Source organism: Oncorhynchus clarkii, chromosome 4 (genome assembly GCF_045791955.1).
Source record: "Oncorhynchus clarkii lewisi isolate Uvic-CL-2024 chromosome 4, UVic_Ocla_1.0, whole genome shotgun sequence".
Taxonomy (NCBI): domain Eukaryota; kingdom Metazoa; phylum Chordata; class Actinopteri; order Salmoniformes; family Salmonidae; genus Oncorhynchus; species Oncorhynchus clarkii.
This window is the reverse complement of record NC_092150.1, coordinates 65,655,779-65,678,655: the sequence shown is the minus strand read 5'-3', so window position 1 is coordinate 65,678,655 and position 22,877 is coordinate 65,655,779. Positions and strand designations below refer to the sequence as shown.

The 22,877-nt window shown below is 45.1% G+C and overlaps 1 protein-coding gene across 1 annotated transcript in view; it reads left to right on the top strand.

Moving 5' to 3' along the window:
* The window catches only part of LOC139407785 (exostosin-1-like), a 249,541-nt gene that overhangs the window by 215,121 nt on the left and 11,543 nt on the right, over window positions 1–22,877 (top strand). Inside the window, exons 6-10 of the mRNA XM_071151650.1 lie at window positions 2,028–2,160; window positions 6,329–6,447; window positions 6,804–6,899; window positions 16,345–16,434; window positions 20,533–20,693. Of these exons, the coding sequence (XP_071007751.1) occupies window positions 2,028–2,160; window positions 6,329–6,447; window positions 6,804–6,899; window positions 16,345–16,434; window positions 20,533–20,693 (599 nt within the window). The remainder of the gene's footprint in view (window positions 1–2,027; window positions 2,161–6,328; window positions 6,448–6,803; window positions 6,900–16,344; window positions 16,435–20,532; window positions 20,694–22,877) is intronic.

Below are 22,877 nucleotides of genomic sequence, written 5' to 3'. Positions count from 1 at the left end.
ATCCATTTCAATCAGTGTAGATAAAGGGGAGGAGACAGGTTAAAGAAGGATTTGTAAGCCTTGAGACAATTGAGACATGGATTGTGTATGTGTGCCATTCAGAGGGTGAATGGGCAAGACAAAATATTTTAGTACCTTTGAACGAGGTATGGTAGTAGGTGCCAGGCGCACCGGTTTCTGTCAAGAACTGCAACACTGCTGGGTTTTTCACCCTCAACAGTTTCCCGTGTGTGTCAAGAATGGTCCACCACCAAAATGACATCCAGCCAACTTGACACAACTGTGGGAAGCATTGGAGTCAACATGGGCCAGCATCCCTGTGGAACATGTTCGACACCTTGTAGAGTCCATGCCCCGACGAATTGAGGCAGTTCTGAAGGGAAAAGGGGGTGCAACTCAATATTAGGAAGGTGTTCCTAATGTTTTGCATACTCAGTGTATGAACCTACTTACACAATTTACTGTATCACTTACACATTCAGAAACTACTCTTATTAGTTATAATGGCGTTGGAAGCCCTAATTTAGAACTCACTCAGCAGACACTCCAACCTGTCACCTATATGTCTTCGTCCCTGTTGTTTATTCTTCTCTTCGGGTGGGTGTCGGTGTTTAATTTCCCCAGTCTCTGTCTTTACTCCATTCCTTGTACTATACCGACAATTCACCACTTCATATCAAAGGACACAATGACAGAAGGAGGGGAAAAGAGGAAGTGAGTCGGGTGTATTTTAGGCATTCCGTCATGGTTCTTCAAAGGGAGCCACAGCAGCACTTTGTGATGAATTGGGTTTGGGATTAGGGCCGAGTGTTGGTTTTTATGTGATGCCGGGCGAACGTCACCACCAGGTGCCTAGTCCAAATCCAACAGGGACAAAATTAGGCCCGTTTCCATGCATATTTACCATTGTGCAGAAGTGCTAAATGCTGGGGCTACATGCCGACTGACAAAATGGGGGAAATGAGGCATCCTAAATATCCCCAGGCACACACAGTGCTGTTGTGAGGCTTGCAGGAAGTGCCAGCTAACTCTCCATATAGATCAAAAGGCATCTGTCATGTCAGTGTTCCTGGTACTGGACGGCCACATGGACTGTAAACTGTTATGCAAATCACCCCGAGGAGGCCGCATTACAAACAGCCAGACGTTACTCTTCCCTCAGCCAGGTTTATCAGACCTGAATCTGTCAATGGAGTTTTCAGATATATTTTGAGAAAGTGTAAACCAGACAGAGGAAACTGTAGCAACTGGAAAAGAAGGTGCCTTTGTACTGCGGAGGTATCTTTAGCAACAGAAATGAAGATCATCACCTAGCAGTGAGTAAACAGCGGTATGGAGGGGTCGACCCCTCGCCTCCTTTAACTCAGGGGGTGCTTATTAAGGCCTATCTCACAACCTCATTAGGAAACCACAGTACAAACGGTGGAAGCAGCCTAGAAAGCACCAGGCTCTGAGAGAGAGGCAGGAGAGGAGACATATGGTCTGTCTCTGGCAGCTGTAGCCTTTCTATATCAGGAGAGGCAGTGAGCCGGGGGGGTCCATTGGAAAGAGCAATCAAAAGTATATGGCTGATATGAAATGACTGTTAATGTGAATGACTTTGATTAACGTTTTATTTTGTGTTTTGTCTCCATTGACACAACTAGTATCGGGACCCATGGCTGATCTTCATGTAAAGCATGACCAGTGCATGCAAATAACTCCTTACAGACTAAGAAACTGTGCACGTTGTTGCTGTCAGATAAACTGTCAGCAGCACAGTCATCATACTTATCATCTATTGGGACATGGGAGGAGATACAGGTCCAATCTCCACAGTCAACATGCAGGGTAACAGTTGTACCTGGGTGAGTGGGAATCAGTCCCAGCTGAGGGTATGAGGCGTATTCTGCGCCAGAGACGCTGCTCGACAACATGGCCACGTCCATCAGACCCAGCCTCCCGCAGAGCAAGCAGCTTCTTAATACTAAACCTCTCTCTCTCTCTTCTCCTCTCTCCTTCTCTCTGTGTTGTTTATTTTTCTGTAGATAATCCAAGACAGAATAAATTCACACGTATCCAGGAACAAGTTGATGTGGAATTCGTTGCCGGGTGGACTGTACGTTCTGCCTCAGTTCTCCACTGACGCTGCAGTGTTCCCCTTCTACTACTCGTCTCTGGGTGAGTTGGAGCCTGGTGGACTGTACGTTCTGCCTCAGTTCTCCACTGACGCTGCAGTGTTCCCCTTCTACTACTCGTCTCTGGGTGAGTTGGAGCCTGGTGGACTGTACGTTCTACCTCAGTTCTCCACTGACGCTGCAGTGTTCCCCTTCTACTACTCGTCTCTGGGTGAGTTGGAGCCTGTTAATGACCTGGTGTAACAGACTCCTCTTCTATACGCATGGGAGCTGACACACAATCACAAAAGGATCAGACCTTTGCTTGGTCCTTTAGGTCTTCATTCACAGCCAGTTCATTGCGGAGCGCCTAATGTCAATGTGCGCTCGTCACCTCTTCCTCTATCCTGTTTTCTATCCCCCGCAATGCTACATTCCATGAAATTGTTGCTCATGCTAACCAACCACAGACAACATTGTATGTTAACTGAAGTTCATGTTTGGCGACTGACCAATGCACTTTACAGCTGAAAGTGTAATGGATTTAACCTTTGGAAACTGGTGTATGTTATCCCATATTCTATCTGCAGTGCCATTTACTGGCGAGGTTCAAGTCCTGCCTAGAGTCAGTCAGCCAGGCGTCCGTGTCTTGTGCATTCCCTCCTGCATGGAGCGCCGTGGAGCTGTGCGTTATGTACCGTGCTGCTGCCGCAGTCCTGCGAGAAGAACTGGGATGAAGCCATAACTCAGATAGATGCTTGTCTTTCTCTAAGCGGTGAAATAAGTTTTTGCCAGTTCCGGTAATACACAGGCATTATCAGTCTCTCTTTCCGTAATTCTGAATGGCGAAGGGGTTTCAAAACTTTTCTAGGTAGTTCAAAAGTTCTCGTCTGCGGTTTAGGCCTATGTAAATTCTACTGACGATTTTACTGTTTTTAAAGTTTTTATTTGTCTCTGCGGAATTTAAAGTTGATGTTACAATATTTTGCTATTAGGACAGCATCTGTGCCGTATCATATTTTCTCTGAGAAGTAGAAAAGAAGGCGATGTTGGGCTCCATCTCTGGGGGTCTTGATGACTGTGTATACCGCCTCAAAATCACAAATTGGATTTCCAACTTGCTAAGTAGAGAGTCCAGCTGCTTTGGCACCTCCTATCATGTACTTCACAGGCTGTTTGCTTCACAATTCTCTTTTAACTGTGTTTAAAGCTACTGGGAATGTATGAAGACATGCCAAAGCAGTGGATGAGAAAGGATAGGCCCATTCACTGCAAAAAAAACTGTCTGAATGTTCGCTGTAGAAACTCTGCTTGTTATCCGCAGTCATCAAAACCAATTATCATCGCCATTTGAGTTCAAATTTTCACTCATAATGTCTCAACTGAATTTTGTTTGAACTCAAAAACGTTGAGTGAAAATGATCAGCAGGACCACGTTGAAGGACCACGTTGAAGCCCTCTTTATTACTGGCAGGAATTGTTGTCAAGCTATCTTTTCTCTGCAAGCTATCCAGCAAACAGTGACACTGATGAGCTGTCAATCAATCTCAATCTGAAGCTTCATTATAGCCTTTCACATGAGGGGGAAAATATATCTTGTCTAAATCTTTGGATTAGATTGGCAGGGCATCAAAAACAATGTGAATTCATCTGACTGCTGCATATGCGGTTCCACACAGTCTTCTCTCATTGCATTGTGCCAAGTCGGCATCGTGGAGAAGGACTAGTTCCAGGAAGCTCCTTGAGGGAAACTGCAAGTTATTGCTGTTAGATAAACAGTCAGCAGCACAGTCATCATACATGCCCACCACCACCTTGTGTGAAAAGGCGGTAACACTTGCCCACGTCTCCACACCTCCTCACTTCCCCGGCACCACTAATTATTTTCAAGGTTACCACGACGACTACAGCAGCTAGATCTCAGCGAGGTTCAGGAACCCCTAACAGCTTTCTCCTCTGCAGTCATACCACTGCTAGTGATAATTATGCCACAGCGTCCAGAAGGTCTGTGTCTGTTTTGATCTGACCTGGCTTTCTGTTATGGTCCGGGAAAACCCTCAAAATTGCCTCGTTTGCTGAGCATGATTGTTCCGGTCCATTGTGATGAGTGGAATTTCCCCCCCCCCCCCCCCCCCCCATTACCACCAGTTTGTCTTTGTTCTGTCAATATTAGGGTCTACTTTCTGAGCACGTTCCATACCACGCTGAACCTTTCTGATGACCATTTCTAGAGCTTCTTTGCCAAGGCCAGTAACCATCGTAAAGGCCAGTAACCAGCGTAAAGGCCAGTAACCAGCATAAAGGCCAGTAACCAGCGTAAAGGCCATTATCCAGCGTAAAGGCCAGTATCCAGCGTAAAGGCCAGTATCCAGCGTAAAGGCCAGTATCCAGCGTAAAGGCCAGTATCCAGCGTAAAGGCCAGTATCCAGCGTAAAGGCCAGTATCCAGCGTAAAGGCCAGTATCCAGCGTAAAGGCCAGTAACCAGCGTAAAGGCCAGTAACCAGCGTAAAGGCCAGTATCCAGCGTAAAGGCCAGTAACCAGCGTAGAGGCCAGTATCCAGCGTAAAGGCCAGTATCCAGCGTAAAGGCCAGTATCCAGCATAAAGGCCAGTATCCAGCGTAAAGGCCAGTAACCGGCGTAAAGGCCAGTAACCGGCGTAAAGGCCAGTAACCGGCGTAAAGGCCAGTAACCGGCGTAAAGGCCAGTATCCAGCGTAAAGGCCAGTATCCAGCGTAAAGGCCAGTATCCAGCATAGAGGCCAGTATCCAGCGTAATTGCCAGTATCCAGCGTAAAGGCCAGTATCCAGCGTAAAGGCCAGTATCCAGCGTAAAGGCCAGTATCCAGCGTAGAGGCCAGTATCCAGCGTAGAGGCCAGTATCCAGCGTAGAGGCCAGTATCCGGCGTAAAGGCCAGTATCCGGCGTAAAGGCCAGTATCCGGCGTAAAGGCCAGTATCCGGCGTAGAGGCCAGTATCCGGCGTAGAGGCCAGTATCCGGCGTAGAGGCCAGTATCCGGCGTAGAGGCCAGTATCCGGCGTAGAGGCCAGTATCCGGCGTAGAGGCCAGTATCCGGCGTAGAGGCCAGTATCCGGCGTAGAGGCCAGTATCCGGCGTAGAGGCCAGTATCCGGCGTAGAGGCCAGTATCCGGCGTAGAGGCCAGTATCCGGCGTAGAGGCCAGTATCCGGCGTAGAGGCCAGTATCCGGCGTAAAGGCCAGTATCCGGCGTAAAGGCCAGTATCCAGCGTAAAGGCCAGTAACCAGCGTAACCAATCCAGTGACACGGTGACACCCACCTCCGCTAGGCATACAGTAGTAGGGTAACCTGCAAAGGGCAATCACTCAAGATAAGATGGGACCACGAAATGAGGCTCCTTTTTCACAAATGTGGATGTAAGAGCCTACTCTGCTGCAGTTGTTTAAGGTGTGTTATATAATTATTGAGCATTTAAGCCAGTGGAGTGGCAATAAATATTGGATCAATGCAAGAGCATACCTTGTTGGAATGTTAAATATTTTTCCCCCATCTTAACAACAGTTGGAAACGTTTCAAGCAACTTTGATCACAGTTCTTTCAATGAAAGTCATTTGAACTATTTTTGGGCCTGTTCTGCTTGGTATATTTGCAGTTGAATGTTTGATTCGAACGTTTGTTTGAACTTAAAATGGCTACCAGAACTGACGGTGGGGTTTCCCGGAGGAAACATTTCTTCTACACAAGTGTTGCCAGAGTAAAACACTATCAAGGCTTTTGATGACAGGATGAGAACAAGGTCCTAATGCAGTACAGAAACCCTCTGAAGATATTCGCCAGAGATGTTCCACGGCTTCCTATGCTCGTGCAACAATGTCTGCAAAGGGCAATCCTCCTATTCAGGCAAATGTTCTGCTCCAAAAATAGGGACATCCGAACAGTCAGCACAAGTAAGCTATCACATCCCACGTCAAGGGGGCGCCCTTGTGTGACCACACAGCCTCCACCCCCATTAACAGGAGTAGATCCATAAAATGGAGGCCAGTACACTAGAGGCTGGAGAGACCCACAGCCCTGTGTCAGAGAGATTGATTGGGATGCTGTAAGTGCACTAGGTGCCCATTTAGGCGTGAGGAGGTAGATGGACTGGAGAGTCCGGTCTCAGTCTATTCTGAAGCTGTGGGTCAAAAGGTGGATGTGTTAAAGTGTGTGTCTGAAGGTTTGTGTTAAGGTGTGTGTCTCTCTGTGTGGTTGCAGGGAAGAGCCCGTCCCAGGAGTTCACTGCTGTTATCCAGGCCGTGACTCCTCTCCAGTCTCAGCTGCAGCCCGTAGTCAAGCTCATCATCGCTGTTGCCAAATCCAAGTTCTGTGCACAGGTGAGAGCTCAGCATAGAGATCCTATTAAATGAAATGAGTATCTAATTGCTGATTCTATGGAGCGCAGACCCATGACCCGTGAGCTGAGGCGAAACGGCAGGGATGGAGACCATTGCTTTTTATACTCTAATTAATGTATGAAAGGACAGAATTCTGTTGTGATGTAGGATGAAGCTTTACAACTATACTGTAGTCATGGCATGCCGCCGCGTGTTATATTGAACTAGATATGATCAAAGTTTGCAATGAAAGACCGACTCAACTCGGTTGTATATCCTCTGCTACAAACCTGCTACATGTACAGTGAGGTCAATGCACTTTGAATTGAGATTCCACTGTCTTGTCTTATTCGCAGATCATTGTGCTGTGGAATTGTGACAAGCCTTTACCTCCGAAGAGCAAGTGGCCCTCCACCACCGTGCCTATCACTGTCATTGAGGGAGAGAGAAAGGTACGAGTTCTCCGAGTTATGCCGGCGTTGAGACGACATGTTTCGCTATCGATTCTAATGTGTTTTATTGAGTCTTGATCATTCAGCGGGAATGAGTGTGGCCGTTAAAGTCAGGGGAGATGAAATGCAGTCGTAAATGCCTCCTAATATCCATTCAAGCTTTTCGTTAATTTTCTACTTTTTGGAATTGGCCATGACTGAGTGTGGCTGCCTCCTGGGATCTGAGCTCAGCTTACCCTGACTGTTGAGCCATGACACAGCATGAGGCTGCTTCCAGGAGGTCTCTAGTTGAAACACACAAAGGGCCGTTACTGTGCCAAGCCTCAGCTGAATCGTTTTAGTAATGCTATAGTAAGGTACACCTTTGCGGTGTTCTTATGAGCTTTGAAAACAATGGGAGTAAGTACACCAGACATCATACTTCCAACGAGGACAAATGCTCTTACTGAATGCAAACGTCTTATAACACACTGAAGGACCCTGGGACTAAACACCTCCCTCTGCAACTGGATCCTGGACTTCTTGACAGGCCGCCCCCGGGTGGTAAGTGTAGGCAACAACACGTCTGATCCTCAACACTGGGGCCCCTCCGGGGTGTGTACTTAGTCCCCTCCTGTACTCCCTGTTCATCTACGACTGCGTGGCCAAACATGACTCCAACACCATCATTAAATTTGCTTCGACACGACAGTGATAGGCATGATCACCGATAACAATGAGACAGCCTATAGGGAGGAGGTCAGAGACCTGGCAGTGTGGTGCCAGGACAACAACCTGTCCCTCAATGTGTCCCCTGATCGTGGACTACAGGAAAAGGCGGGCCGAACAGGCCCCCATTAACATCGACGGGGCTGTAGTGGAGCATGTTGAGAGTTTCAAGTTCTTTGGTGTCCATATCACCAACGAACTATCATGGTCCAAACATACCAAGACAGTTGTGAAGAGGGCAAGACAAAACCTTTTCCCCCTCAGGAAACTGAAAAGATTAGGCATGGGCCCCCAGATCCTCTCAAAGTTCTACAGCTGCACCATCTAGAGCATCCTGACCGGTTGCATCACCACCTGATATGGCAACTGCTCAGGCATCTGACCGTAAGGCGCTACAGAGGGTAGTGCGTACAGCCCAGTACATCACTGGGGCCAAGCTTCCATCCACCCAGAACCTATATAATAGCCGGTGTCAGAGGAAAGCTCCAAAAATTGTCCGAGACTCCAGTCACCCAAGTCATAAACTGTTTTCTCTGCTACCGCACGGCAAGCGGTACCGTAGCGCCAAGTCTAGGTCCAAAAGGCTCCTTAACAGCTTCTACTCCCCCAAGCCATAAGACTGCTGAACAATTAATCAAATGGCCACCGGACTATTTACATTGACACTCCCCCACCATTTGTTTTGTACACTGCTGCTACTCAAAGTTTATTATCTGTGCATTGTCACTTCACCCCTACCTACAAATGACCTTAACCAGCCTGTATCCCCACACATTGACTTGGCACCGGTACCCCCTGTATATAGCCTCGTTATTTTCTTGTTACTTTTTTATTATTATTTACTTTTAGTTTATTTGGTAAACATTTTCTTAACTCTTTCTTGAACTGCACTGTTGGTTAAGGGCTTATTGTATTTGGCGCATGTGACAAATAATGTTTGATTTGATTTGGTTTCAATCTAATAATTTTCATTAAAATTTAATACAGTACGATTCTTCCAACCGTTCATTGAGTCCAAATAATCACTCAGATTGTGTTATTTGGAGCATTCCATTTACAAAATAAATATTACTTGAAGGCAAAGTGGAATTCCAATCAGCAGTGTCATGCTTGCTGCGTACCACAAAATTCCACCAAATCTCTCGCTCTTGCTTGCTCTCTCTTTCTCTCCCTCTCTCTCTTTTTCTCTCTCTCTCGCGCTCTCTCTCTCTCTTTAGTCAAACCTCTCTCTAGTCAAATCTCTCTCTCTTTGGTCAAATCTCTCTTTGGTCAAATCTCTCTCTCTCGCGCTCTCTCTCTCTCTTTAGTCAAACCTCTCTCTCTAGTCAAATCTCTCTCTTTGGTCAAATTTCTCTTTAGTCAAATCTCCCTCTCTAGTCAAATCTCTCTCTCTTTAGTCAAACCTCTCTCTAGTCAAATCTCTCTCTCTTTGGTCAAATCTCTCTTTGGTCAAATCTCTCTCTCTAGTCAAATCTATCTCTCTTTGGTCAAATCTCTCTCTTTAGTCAAATCTCTCTCTCTAGTCAAATCTCTCTCTCTTTAGTCAAACCTCTCTCTAGTCAAATCTCTCTCTCTTTGGTCAAATCTCTCTTTAGTCAAATCTCTCTTTAGTCAAATCTCTCTTTAGTCAAATCTCTCTCTTTAGTCAAATCTCTCTCTTTAGTCAAATCTCTCTTTAGTCAAATCTCTCTTTCTTCAGTCAAATCTCTCTCTCTTTGGTCAAATCTCTCTTTCTTCAGTCAAATCTCTCTCTTTAGTCAAATCTCTCTCTCTCTCTCGCTCTCTCTGTGTGTGTCTCCGTGTCACACACAAATACACACACGCACACCCTCCTCTGTTGTTTCATACCCAAGCAGCAGCCCAGCTCTTGTCCATAACACGAGAGTAGTGCTGACTGCAGCCCTCTCCAGTCTGCCCCATAGAGGCAGGAGCAGGACCCTAAAACCCGATGGCAGCTCCCTTTAATTGAGTCCGTTTATTCCCATGTAGTAAACACAGCAATGGAGAAAAATGTGTTTCCACTATAACAATAAACAGCTTTTCTAAAAGGCATCTATGGGCCCCTAATTACTCACTCTGAGTATTCTAGCCTAACAAGGCAGCTGCTCCAGAGTAGTCATTCTCTGCAGCTCTCTCCCCAAACAATCAAAGCTTTGCTGTGTTGAAACGTTCACATCACACTGAATCAGAATGCGGCCTGGGGGCGGAGTAATAGCTAACGGCACATGTGCTCCATGTACTGCTGTTGTGCATCTTTTCTCGTCCCCTCGTGTAAATCCGCGAAATAAAGGAAAGTAATTGTATCAAAAGTTTAATTCAAATGCCTTTGTGTGGCGTGTTCAATGGAACAAAGTAATTGTATGTTAGTCAGGGCGGCTGTGGGTCTCGGGGCTTTTATTATCTGGTGTGTCCTTAATGGTTTACATCTCATCAAGGCCGGCATACTCTTTAAACAGTTATGGCTGTTTTTTCCTAAATACACGTCACCTATTGATTTAGCATGAGGACTACAGGCTCATGAGTTATTACACAGTAACCTTTTCGGTCCTATACTCGCCATTGTGTTTGCACTGTTTTCATATTTAGCAAGCTACAGATGTAGGATCTTAATTTGATCAATGTTGCAAGAGAGCTTTCCTGCAATAAACGTGTCGTGGATTTGAGGTTTACAAAAGCTTCTGAAGTTTGGCATTTCCACTTAGAAATTTCAGGCTTGATTTTTTTCCCTTACGAAAAATGTCCATTAATTATAATCTACATAATAATTCACATTTCCTGTAATTCAGGATTATTCTTCTGCTGTGTAGCAAAGTGGCTCAAATTAAGATCCTACATCTGTCGTGTGAAAAGCAGGGGCATAATGTTCATGCTGCTGCATGAATGCATTGTGTGATAGACAAGGGAAACCACTGGCTGCTGTGAAAGGGCCTTGATGAACCACAGGCCCTCTCCTCTCCGTCATAATCTATCATTCTCTTTTATCTTTTTTTTTCTTCTCCTCCCCTCCATCATTCTTTTATTTCAATGGAGAGTCTGCGGCTCCATAGTACACGTTAATCAGCCATGAGTAGAGGTCACCGGCACCATTCAATTAAAATCCAACCTATTATATTATCGATTTTTTTCCTCTGTGTTTCTATCCTCAGGAAAGTAACACATCTAACAATAGGTCCCCTCGTCTTTTTCCTTCAAGTGGGTTTCAATTTGAAGGCTAATTAAGTTGACCCGCATCCGTGCCATGGATCACATTATACCCAGCTGACATTAAATCACAATCCTTACTCTCAGCAGACCTGCCACTCACTCCCAGGGCCTGACGGCTTGGAGTTAAGCCCTTCACTGACGTGTCTGATTCTGTGTGTGCGTGAGATCTCCACAGTAGCATCTCCACAGCTGTGTGTGGGTGGCTGGCTGAGTGTGCTCCTCTCCTGCGATGCGACGCCTCAAGAAGGGCTCACTGTCTCATTAGCACCTCTCCATCTCCCCATCCTCGTCAGATAGCTATTTTCATCACCTGCTAAATTCAAATACAGCCTGGATCACACGATGTCTCATCAGAAGGGAACATGGCTAATAAGAACAGATAAAGAAATTAGGTGAAACTTCCAAGTGTTAGATCTACTGCAAAGCGTTGAATCGTTGCGTTGGAGTCCAATGCTATTGAACACTGCCAGTTTCTCTTCAACTTAAACTTGATCCTCAGAATCAATTCAGTCCATTCATTTATATTTGCGTTAAATGTCGGAAGGCAGAGTTCCGAATTTACTGAATTGCGTCATCAGGCTTCTCATTACTCATCTACATTTCTTATATTGTTCACCTTTTATAAATTCACAATATCCTTATCACCTAACCATGCAATCAAATCAAGCTGCAGGTTACGTTTGAGGAATAATGACACTTGATTGCACTTTGAATGCAAATGTGTTTGTTTTTTAAGTATCCTGAAAGTGGAGGAAATCTATTTATATTGCAGAAAAGCATGCATACATGGTACAAATAAGCAAAACTATCTCACTACACTTCCCTTTAAACTCCAATCAGAGTCTGTGTAAACAGCAGTGGTGAAGGAGATGGGTTTCTGTGGGCTTGTTAGGGTTTCTGGGTCATGGGTCAGGTTGAGGTTGAGGTTATCCCTGGTCTGTACTCTATGGTGGTGTCTCTGGCTCCCTGGGCCCCTGAGGTGGGTGTCTAATGATCCATAATGCATTGAGGTCAGAGGAGGCCAGAACACACAGTCTCCCAGGCAGGCTAGACACAGGGTGAGAGGGAGAGACTGGTCAGACTAAGGGCCACTAGCAAACAGATGACAAAGACACTTGATTTGTGGCTTTATATTTAGCCGTAACTTCAAAATGGTTTATTTGGGATTTTATCTAACATAATGCAAATTTAGTTTACAATAATGCGATGCATATTTAATCTCAGATTATTTTATTTTTTTAATGCATCTTTACCCCACTATGACAGCACTTGAAGTACATTTTATAAAGAGATGGGCTATGACAAAAATGAATCTCAGAAATGATGCTTGAGCCATTGAAATACTTTTCTCTGCTGAGCTTCGAACTTTGACTATGAGTGTGCCAGGCATGAAATCGGATTAACCCATAAAGAAAATAATTGAAAAGCCTCTAAAGATTGGCCTTGAAGTAGCAGGAGTCAATGGAGATGAGAATGATGCCACATCTTCACCAGGTGACTCAGAGATACATCAATTTATATCTGCCTAGGGGGGAAATCCATTGACACCAGAGAGAGAGGAGATGGAGAGAGAGGGGAGATGGAGAGAGAGAGGAGATGGAGAGAGAGAGGAGATGGCGAGAGCGAGTAGAGGGGAGAGCAGAGTAGAGGGGAGAGGAGAGTAGAGGGGAGAGGAGAGTAGAGGGGAGAGGAAAGGGTAGAGAGGAAAGTAAAGGAGAGAGAGGAGATGGAGAGGAGAGAGAGGAAAGGGGAGAGGAAAGGAAAGAGGAGAGGAGAGAGGAAAGGAGAAAGGAAAGGGGAGAGAGGAAAGTAAAGGAGAGAGAGGAGATGGAGAGGAAATGAGAGGGGAAAGGAAAGGAGAGGGGAAAGGAAAGGAGAGGAGAGAGAGGAAAGGGGAAAGGAAAGGAAAGTAAAGGAGAGGAGAGGAAAGGGGAGAGCAGAGAGAGGAAATGGAAGGGAAGGGGAGAGGAAAGGAAAGGAGAGAGAGGAAAGGAACAGGAGAGGAAAGGAAAGGGGAGAGGAGAGGAAAGGAAAGGAAAGGGGAGAGGAGAGGAGCGAGAGGAAAGGAAAGGGGAGAGGAGCGAGAGGAGAAGAAAGGGAAGGGAAGGGGAGAGGAAAGTAAAGGAAAGGAGAGAGAGGAAAGGAACGGGAGAGGAAAGGAAAGGGGAGAGGAGAGGAGTGAGAGGAAAGGAAAGGGGAGAGGAGAGGAGTGAGAGGAGAGGAAAGGAACGGGAGAGGAAAGGAAAGGGGAGAGGAGCGGAGAGGAGCGAGAGGAGAGGAAAGGAAAGGAGAGAGGAAAGTAATGGGGAGAGGAGAGAGAGGAAAGGAGAGGAGAGGAAAGTAAAGGAGAAAGAGGAAAGGAGAGAGAGAGAGCTCAGAGCCCTGTGCCTCTGTCTCAGTGGGACCAGTTAAAGCAGCCCTGGGGCAAGGACGAAGGACGGTGGGCCCTGGGACAGAGGAGGCGGAGAGGGACAGACACGGGGGATGAGAGGTTGAGAGAGAGATGTGCAGAGTGGAGGACAAACAGTCCCTGAAGATGTGTATTGGAATCGGAGCTCCAGAGAATATAGAGATCTGAAGGCAGAGCTGTGGGTGAAACAGAGGGGTGAGCAATATTACTACAACAACAACAACAGCTGGCCTGACATCCAGAGCAGTGTGTAACCATCACAACATGGGGATGGGGAAATTAGAGCAATAAGTACATTATACTGAGTATGGTAATTGTCAATGCAGAACTAAATGAATGCCACTGTTGTGAATAGTGTGTTGATCATTTTTACCTCTAATTACTGAGGGAGTTTTGTTTGAGAGTGCCTCAGTGAGTGTTCTCCAGGCTTTACTCTGAAAAACGCTGTGAAATCCGTACAGTATTACTGGCATGCTGATAGACAAACTGTAAACTTATTGACATTAAAGGAATCCATGTCATGTAGAATCATTTCAAATTTGGCCCTGTTCAATTGATGAAGTGATCCTCAACTAAAGAGGCATACTCGTTTCACATTGTGATATTTGCTATTCATTTCTAATTTTGACCAAATATATTTGCCCTTGGATATCCGAGTTCCTGTTTCCACAGAGGGAAACGAATTAGCGCGTAATAGCGATGGATTCGTTAGGATTTCGCGGGAAGACTTTCAGTCTCTGAACATGGAGCTATTAAAGCTGTAGTCCCCCGTATTCCTTGTTTATAGAAATACACTTAAATAATAAAAATCCTCGAATTATGAGTCAATAGCAGTATTACGGCGATCTCTGTGAAGCCTGTGTTTAGTGTAATGGATTAGGGCATCCACATCGTATTAGCCCGGCCTGCAAATCGATAGTTCCTACAGAATACGGTCATCCCGTAAAACTGTGGTTGGAGGAATTAGCATAGAAATATGCATTCCTCGTTTAAAATGGATTTGCAAGTCCCATGAGGGTTAACGCTGCAGCCCAAGTATTTTATTAAACGGGTTTTATTCAATCAAGCCCCCAAGCACAGAAGACAGATGGGATAAATATACATCATTCATATTTAACATGACAGTCTGAAAACATAAGATAAAGTTGGCAAATCCCGGAGAACAAGATCAACGGCTTCCTCTACCTCTTCAGAGAAAACTAGCCTCACTCGCGATTCATCTGGGCACTCTTATGAATACCAAACCGATTCATCTGGGCACTCTTATGAATACCAAACCGATTCATCTGGGCACTCTTATGAATACCAAACCGATTCATCTGGGCAATCTTATGAATACCAAACCGATTCATCTGGGCACTCTTATGAATACCAAACCGATTCATCTGGGCACTCTTATGAATACCAAACCGATTCATCTGGGCACTCTTATGAATACCAAACCCGATTCAATGCACAGATGTAGCCTTTTGTGAGCTAACCTATATAGTGTAGCTACCTATCCCCCCGCCCACACACACACACACCCTTCTTTCTCGGGAACGTTGTCTTGTTACGTGATTGTGTATCGTTGTCTTTGAGAGTCAGGTCTGATTGCTGTCATTCATCCCAAGGGCCCTCCACAGCTGATAAATGGCTGATTACTGAGTGTATAATAGTTATACTGAAAGCCTGTACTTTGCCACTCTGTCTCTCTCAATATGTTCCTACGAGAGCTTTTTACCACACGACTCCTAAACGACTCTTAAGGTAACCAAATGCTCCTCGTTTAATCAAGCCCTCGGCTGCTAAATGACTTTTTCAAAAGGCCCCATGAAGGGCTCTCCTGAGCCAGGAGGTTCGGCTCCGTGCTGTGCGGCCCTGCCAGCGATACGATGTCACTATTATCCTGCTATGACACACCAGGCAGGGATGGTTACAGCGAATAGGAAATAATGTTGCATTGAAAAGGGCCCATTAAGCCGCGGTGATGTGAGTCCATAGCACCTCGAGTCATCCGCTGCCGCTGCAAAATAATGACAAGGGGCCCTGTCGAAAGCGCGGCCAGGCCCACTTGCTCTTGAGCAGCCAACCCGAGGCGAGGCTAATCTCCAAGTCAACAGGTTCCTATCAATAACTTTCTGATTTGATGAATGAGGCAGCAGCCAGTGAAGTTCAGGAGGGAGAGAGAGGGCGGTATTAACCCCTTAAGCTTGGTGTCAAGAGCATTGCAGGCATGCAGGCAGGCAGGGGGAGTTTTAGTGAAGATGCATCACACCACACACTCTGGCTGGCAGCCTCCCAGAGAGAGAGAGACAGTGAAGAGGATTACCCTGAGATCCCTCTCAGGAGGCCACTGCTGACAGTTCACTTCTGCGATGTGTGTGTTCCCTAATATTATAGGACATACTTTGCAGTAGGCAATCTACCAATAACGCTGGCCGCAGAGAGAGAAACAGCCATCAGTCGTTTCAAATAGAAACACCGTCAATAACCAGAGATATAGTGGAGGCATTTTATTCATAAGATGTCATATTATTGCAAAATACATTTCTCCATTGTGTACCTACACTGTAATTATTAGTAGGACAAGTGTCATTGTGAAGTGGTTCTTTGGGCAGAAGATACTGCCAGGCAATTGTGGTGTTTTTAATGTCTCATTGGCCTTCGCCCACATACTCGACAGAACAAGGTTTTTCATCCAATAATCAGAGCAATATTTCCTCCTTAAAATTAATAGTCCTTCAATAATAGTCTTTCTCGAAGTAGCCTACAGAGGAGTGGAATGTGAGGCCCGAAATAGCAAAGATTGGCCTTCTATGGATGAGTTGTTACGGAGAGCTAAAGAAATGCAATTATGTTTCAAGCAGAGAAGAAGGTTAAGGTTACTCTCTGGGTGCGTCAGGATGAATTGATTAAATGGTTTGCTCTTCTTTTCACCCAGCATGAAAAAGGGACTCCACTCCAACAATTTCTAGCCAAACCCATTCAAACATACTGCACCTGAAATACTTCAGCTTGTGATTGAATAGGTCCCCACACAGTCAGAGGTGTTGACATCCGAGCCAGTGGATGGATTGTTGGAGTTTGGGACTGCAGCAATTGACCACATCTCTCTCTCTTTCCCCCTCTTCCCCCCCTCAGACAATGAGCAGTCGCTTTTCCCCCCATGACGTCATCCTCACAGATGCTGTCCTCAGTCTGGACGAGGACTCCGTCTTGTCGACCAATGAGGTAGGAGGATGGCTTATTATTCCCCCTCTGTCTCCTTATTCTACCTGGGGCTTTAACGTTCAAAGACCAGATTCAATCAATCCTCATCTAGCAATGTTATTCAGTATCTTACCCATGCACTCTTCTTATTGTGGGAACTGGAAGGTAACTGTGAGGGGAATCTACCTGGTAGTACAAGTAGAATTTTATAGTACCCAAAAACATTCTCTGATTTCATTTGATAATGGGGAGAAAGCTAGGCGGGATCGAGTCCCAAGCCTGTGTGTGAAAATTAGCCAACAATTAACACTGTGTGATCAGCTTCAGCATTTCCTGTCTCTTATCTGACATTGACACCCACAACAACACCAACTGGTGAGATTGAGCAGCATCTGAAGAAGTAACAGAACTTCCAGACAGTTTCTTGGAAGTAGTCCCTCTCCCAGGGGTGTGGAGATGAACACCAACCGACTTCCTTCATCTTCAAAGGAACTCCTTGTTTTGTTTGTAGTCTGTTGTTATGCAGAGCGCCGTGTCGCTCTGCTTGTTGCTACGCTGTGCTCCGTCTCTGTGCCTGCATTTTGCTCCTGTTAATTCTCATTTCTGCTATTCAATTAGTCCCTGTATAATATTTGCACATTGCAGAATCAGCAAAGCGCTAAATCTCTTTTTAATTGCTTGTTCCCATATAATTTGATCAGGAATTAATATTACTCCGTTAGAGCATGGCCTAATGGAGTATCTCCGACTCAAAGTTGGCTCTTTCGGAGTAACTGCTCTGGCCTGATGTTCAAACTGGCACCGGGGCCTGGGCTGCACTCTACAGAGAAAGTCCACGCTGGTATCATGATACCTAGTGTAGAGGAAACAAGACAGAGGAAGGTGAAACATGGTGACAGGTTATATTAGTAGATCAAGTCTGTGGTCCAGGGTGGATGCCCACCCTTCACACTAACCATTCACGGTAAAGTGTAATTCATCCTCTCTAACTAAGACATCTCAGCCTTTTTGAGCCACGGGGATGTCTGGCCTCATAGGAGGCTGCTGAGGGGAGGACGACTCATAACAATGGCTGGAACTGAGCAAAATGGAATGGGTTCAAACACATGTGTTTGATGTATTTGATGCCGTTCCAGCCCGTCCTCCCCAATTAAGGTGCCAACAACCTGTCTCGCCTCATCTGATAAATTCCACCCTTGTGTTTCTCCGTGGAACAGTATCAGTAAAATGGTCTGGCATCTTGTCTCCGAGTGTCTCTCGCCCTATTGTTTTTTACATTGCATGTTAATATTGAGGAGGTCATTTCAACACACCTTGTCCATGAGAGAAATCCCTGTAAATGGAGTTAATTTCTCAAGCATAGCGTGATAACCAATTCATCTCTCGTGGTTGGGAAGGATTGATTGCCCCTCTAAAGGACGTTTGCTGTATTTAAGACTCCTGTTATTGAGTCACTGACTGGCAACATCTTGAACGAGGGTCTTCTTCTCCTGATGATTTCATTCTCCGGATGTAGTTAGCTAAAGGATCTTCCCATGCTGTGAAATGCAAATTCGGTGACCATGGTGCCAATTCAAAAGAACACGTATCCACCATCTGTCCTGGAATGAGAAACTAATGAAAGCCCAAGTTGTTTCAAGCAATCAGGAGGTTTGTGAAACCTATTACCTCTCCGGCATGCTAGTCTCTGCGATGATCATTAGACTGTCAAACCATGAAGTCACAGTTTGATTAAGCTTCACGTCTCTGAAAAGGAAAAAGGGGCGAGAGTGGCTCATTTTGCTGGCAAATAAAATAAAAAATTAAATCACTAAATGAACCAAAGCAGCAGTTGCCTCTCAGTGTGAAGATTATGTTCTTTTTTCTTTTTTTTATCAAAAGTGTCAAACATTTGCAGAGTTCTTTTGGCTGAGCCCTTGGAAATGTTGACGTTGTTTGTGTGTGACACAATATACAAGTTGGATTTGCGGTGTTTTTTTATTGTGTTCCAAATATTGAACTTGTTAAATCGAGCTCATTAGGAAAGCCATTGTTTTCTGCATCATATTGGAGTCTTGGTGGTTGAGTTGATAATGGTCTCCTGCACCTGCTGCTTTCCATTCTAAGCCTGTGTTGTATTGTTTCGGTGTGTTTCAATACCATTTCTGCTGTGAATCTAATTAAGAAAAGGTTCTGCTTCTGGGAAATGTACAATTTCAAAACTGACCAACATGTCGGTGTAATGATTACGTTCCACATGTATTTCCTATGTTTCTCTTTCTGGTCTATTTCACCCCATCCAATACCTGCATTAAGGAGACCATCTAGGCTTTAATGAAGATGTTTCATGCAGGTGAAAGGGAAGGGTTTTGCCAATAAACACCTTTCAGACCACATCTATCCACATTTGAAGCTCCCATAAGATTTCAGTGAGTTAAGAGCTAATCCTTAGTGAATTGTGAGTCTTATCAGCGTATAAGAGACCTGCAAAATAACATTTATCTATTTGAGATGTTATTAATTGCACCAAGTCAATCTTCACCTTCCAAGAGGATCCACTTAAATTGTATAGCGGTGCAAGATTACAGAACGGATGTTACAAAAGTTTTATGAGGTTGTTTTAGAAAAAATACAAATATTTTTTTCTGTCGAAAAAGCCAAGAACCAGTCAGATGCAAATCCCTCATCTGCTTAATAATCTGTCTCAGTAATTGCCCTTTAAACATTGAAAGCATCTTAATTGAAAATAACTGAAATGTGAGCGAGTAGAGCATTTTTAATGGGACTTTTCATATTACAATAACTACATAGAACAGTGACAGGACAGAATTCATAATTGCATTGCTTCAACTCATTAATCACATGATTATGCTTTAAGAGAGGATATGGTGTGGACTATGAATGTTCCTATCATGACACTGTCTGGCTGCCCATGGGAGAGCAGGGCACAGTTAACAGTAAAACAGTCAGCCTGTCAAATGTTCTCCAGGGATCCAGTGGAATATATCAACTGTGGATATGAATGAATGGAACATAACACAACGACATGATCTTGGTCATTTAACAAAATGTCACAAGTTTACTTTCCTTCAGATCATGAGAACTCAATACTAGTGAAAATGGTGGAAACCAAATGCTGCATGTCTTTCTTTCCTATATGACTATACACTCTTAGAAAAAAAGGTGCTATCAAGAACCTAAGGGTTATTCGGCTGTCCCCATAGGAGAACCCTTTGAAGAAACCTTTTTTTGTTCCAGGTTCCCTTTCCACAGAGGGTTCGCCATGGAACCCAAAGGGGTTCTATGTTGAACCAAAAAGGGTACTCCAATGGGGACAGCCGAAGAACCCTTTTGGAACCCTTTATTCTAAGAGTGTACTTCTCTATTATTTAATAACATATCACATCAAATGCCACAGGGAAATGTATATGCCGGTAGAGATTTGTGATGTAGACTCATAGCAACCCATATTCAGAAACCATTTTATGTATTAAATGGGATTAATGTATGTTGCCCTTGGAAAGCCTTTCTGCAAGGATAGCATTTCCCCTCTGTGTATGTCATTAATCTCCGTCCCTATTTCCAATCCATAATTAACTAAGACACATTGTGAATGTGCCAAACCAGTCTGTCACAAAGGATGCAAGGCATAATCAGGGCATTATAAGAACGTAATTCCAAAAGGCTAAATTATTTGCATGATATCATAAATCCTGCACTGAGGTAATGGCTAACTTGGCGATTAATCAAATGCTACATTAAGAAAGATGTTTCCAACCTTTTTCTCAGGTTTGTGGTCTCATTTCTTCATAATAGCGCACACATGCATCATGACACAGCTAAGAGGTGTGTGATTATTTTAAGGGACCGTCTGTTTTTTGGGCTCTGTTCTCTCTTGCGTTTTGGAAATGAAGTTGGTGCCACTCTGCCAACAGAAGTCAGTAAGTGTATTCTACAATGTGGTGTTCTTCATATTCTCTGGACTTTTGACATTTGGTGTTCCTGAGAATAAGGAATTCTTTGGAATTCAAATCTACTCTTTTGCTACATTGTACTGTAGTTGACATAGCTGATCTAATGCAGAAGTAAATCTGTCTATTAGCGATTTTGAAAGATGTTGTCTTTTCATTTGAACCCCAGGTTGACTTTGCCTTCATTGTCTGGCACAGTTTCCCAGACCGGATCGTGGGCTACCCAGCACGCAGCCATTACTGGGACAGCAGCAAATCAAGATGGGGCTATACCTCCAAGTGGACTAACCAGTACTCCATGGTACTCACAGGGGCTGCGTTCTATCACAGGTACAGTAACATGGTGCTCACAGGGGCTGCGTTCTATCACAGGTACAGTAACATGGTGCTCACAGGGGCTGCGTTCTATCACAGGTACAGTAACATGGTGCTCACAGGGGCAGATTAAATTGCTTTTTTTCCTCATCAATCTACACACAATACCCCAAAATGACAAAGCAAAAACAGGTTTTTAGATTTTTTTGCAAATGTATTACAAATTAAAAACTGAAATATCACATTTACATGTGTTTTCAGACCCAGTACTGTGTTGAAGCACCTCTGGCAGCGATTACAGCCTTGAGTCTTCTTGGGTATGACGCTACAAGCTTGGTAGACCTGTATTTGGGGAGTTTGTCACATTCTTCTCTGCAGATCCTCTCAAGCTCTGTCAGGTTGGATGGGGAGTGTCACTGCACAGCTATTTTCAGGTCTCTTCAGAGATGTTCGATCAGGTTCAATTCCGGGCTCTGGCTAGGCTACTCAAGGACATTCAGAGAGTTGTCCCGAAGCCACTCATGTGTTGTCTTGGCTGTGTTCTTAGGGTCGTTGTCCTGTTGGAAGTTGAACCTTTGCCCCAGTCTGAGGTGCTGTGCTCTCTGGAGCAGGTTTTCATCAAGGATCTCTCTGGACTTTGCTCCGTTCCTCTTTGCCTCAATCCTGACTTGTCTCCCAGCTGCTGAAAGACATCCTCACAGCATGATGCTGCCACCACCATGCATCACCGTAGGCATGGTGCCAGGTTTCCTCCAGATGTGACGCTTCATATTCAGGCCAAAGAGTTCAAACTTGGATTCATCAGACCAGTGAATCTTGTTTCTCATGGTCTGAGAGTCTTTAGGTGCCTTGTGGCAAACTCCAAGAGGGCTGTCATGTGCCTTTTACTGAGGAGTGGCTTCCGCCTGGTCACTACCATAAAGGCCTGATTGGTGGAGTGCTGCAGGTTCTCCCATCGCCACAGAGGAACTCTGGAGCTCTGTCAGTGGCCATTGGGTTCTTGGTCACCTCCATGACCAAGGCCCTTCTCCCCCGAATCCTCAGTTTGGCCCGGTGGCCAGCTCTAGGAAGAGTCTTTGTGGTTCCAAACCTCTTCCATTTAAGAATGATAGAGGCCACTGTCTTCTTGGACCTTATATAGACAGGTGTGTGCCTTTCCAAATCATGTCCAATCAAGTTGTAGAAACATCTCAATGATGATCAATGGTAACAGAATGCACCTGAGCTCAGTTTCAAGTCTCATAGCAAAGGGTCAGATTTTTTTTTTTAAACGTGTTTTCGCTTTGTCATTATGGGGTATTGTGTGTAGATTGCTGAGGATTTTGTTTTATTTGATACATTTTCGAATAAGGCTGTAACACAACAAAATGTTACTTTCCGAAGGCACTGTGCATTCAGAACCCCTGCCTGCTCTCTGTGAGGGGTGTAGGGGCCATGATAACAGCTCAAGGACGGGAATGCGGTAACACATACAGGCAGGCAGGCACGCATGGTGGTTATAAAAATCCCTAATACATATCGTATGTTAACACTGTAGAGCAGAAACTCTCCTGCACTGGTCACTTAGGATGAGCCTGCAGGAAGGGTACCACATGAGGGAGGATGATGTCTTCCCTGTAACGCACAGCGTTGTGATTGCCTGCAATGACAACAAGCTCAGTCCGATGGTGCTGTGACACACCGCCCCAGACCATGATGGACCCTCCACCTCCAAATTGATCCCGCTCTAGAGTACAGGCCTCGGTGTAACGCTCATTCCTTCTACGATGAACGCAAATCCAACCATCACCCCTGGTGAGACAACTTGTCAGTGAAGAGCACTTTTTGCCTGACTGGTCCAGCGAGGGTGGGTTTGTGCCCATAGACGACGTTGTTGCCAGAGATGTCTGAGGACCTGCCTTACAACAGGCCTAAAAGCCCTCAGTCCATCCTCTCTCAGCCTATTGCGGACAGTCTGAGCACTGATGGAGGGATTGTGCGTTCCTGGTGTAACTCGGGCAGTTGTTGCCATCCTGTACCTGTCCCGCAGGTGTGATGTTCAGATGTACCGATCCTGTGCGGGTGTTGTTACACGTGGTCTGCCACTGCGAGGACGATCAGCTGTCCGTCCTGTCTGCCTGTAGTGGCGTCTCACAGTACGGACATTGCAATTTATTGCCCTGGCCACATCTGCAGTCCTCTTGCCTCCTTGCAGCATGC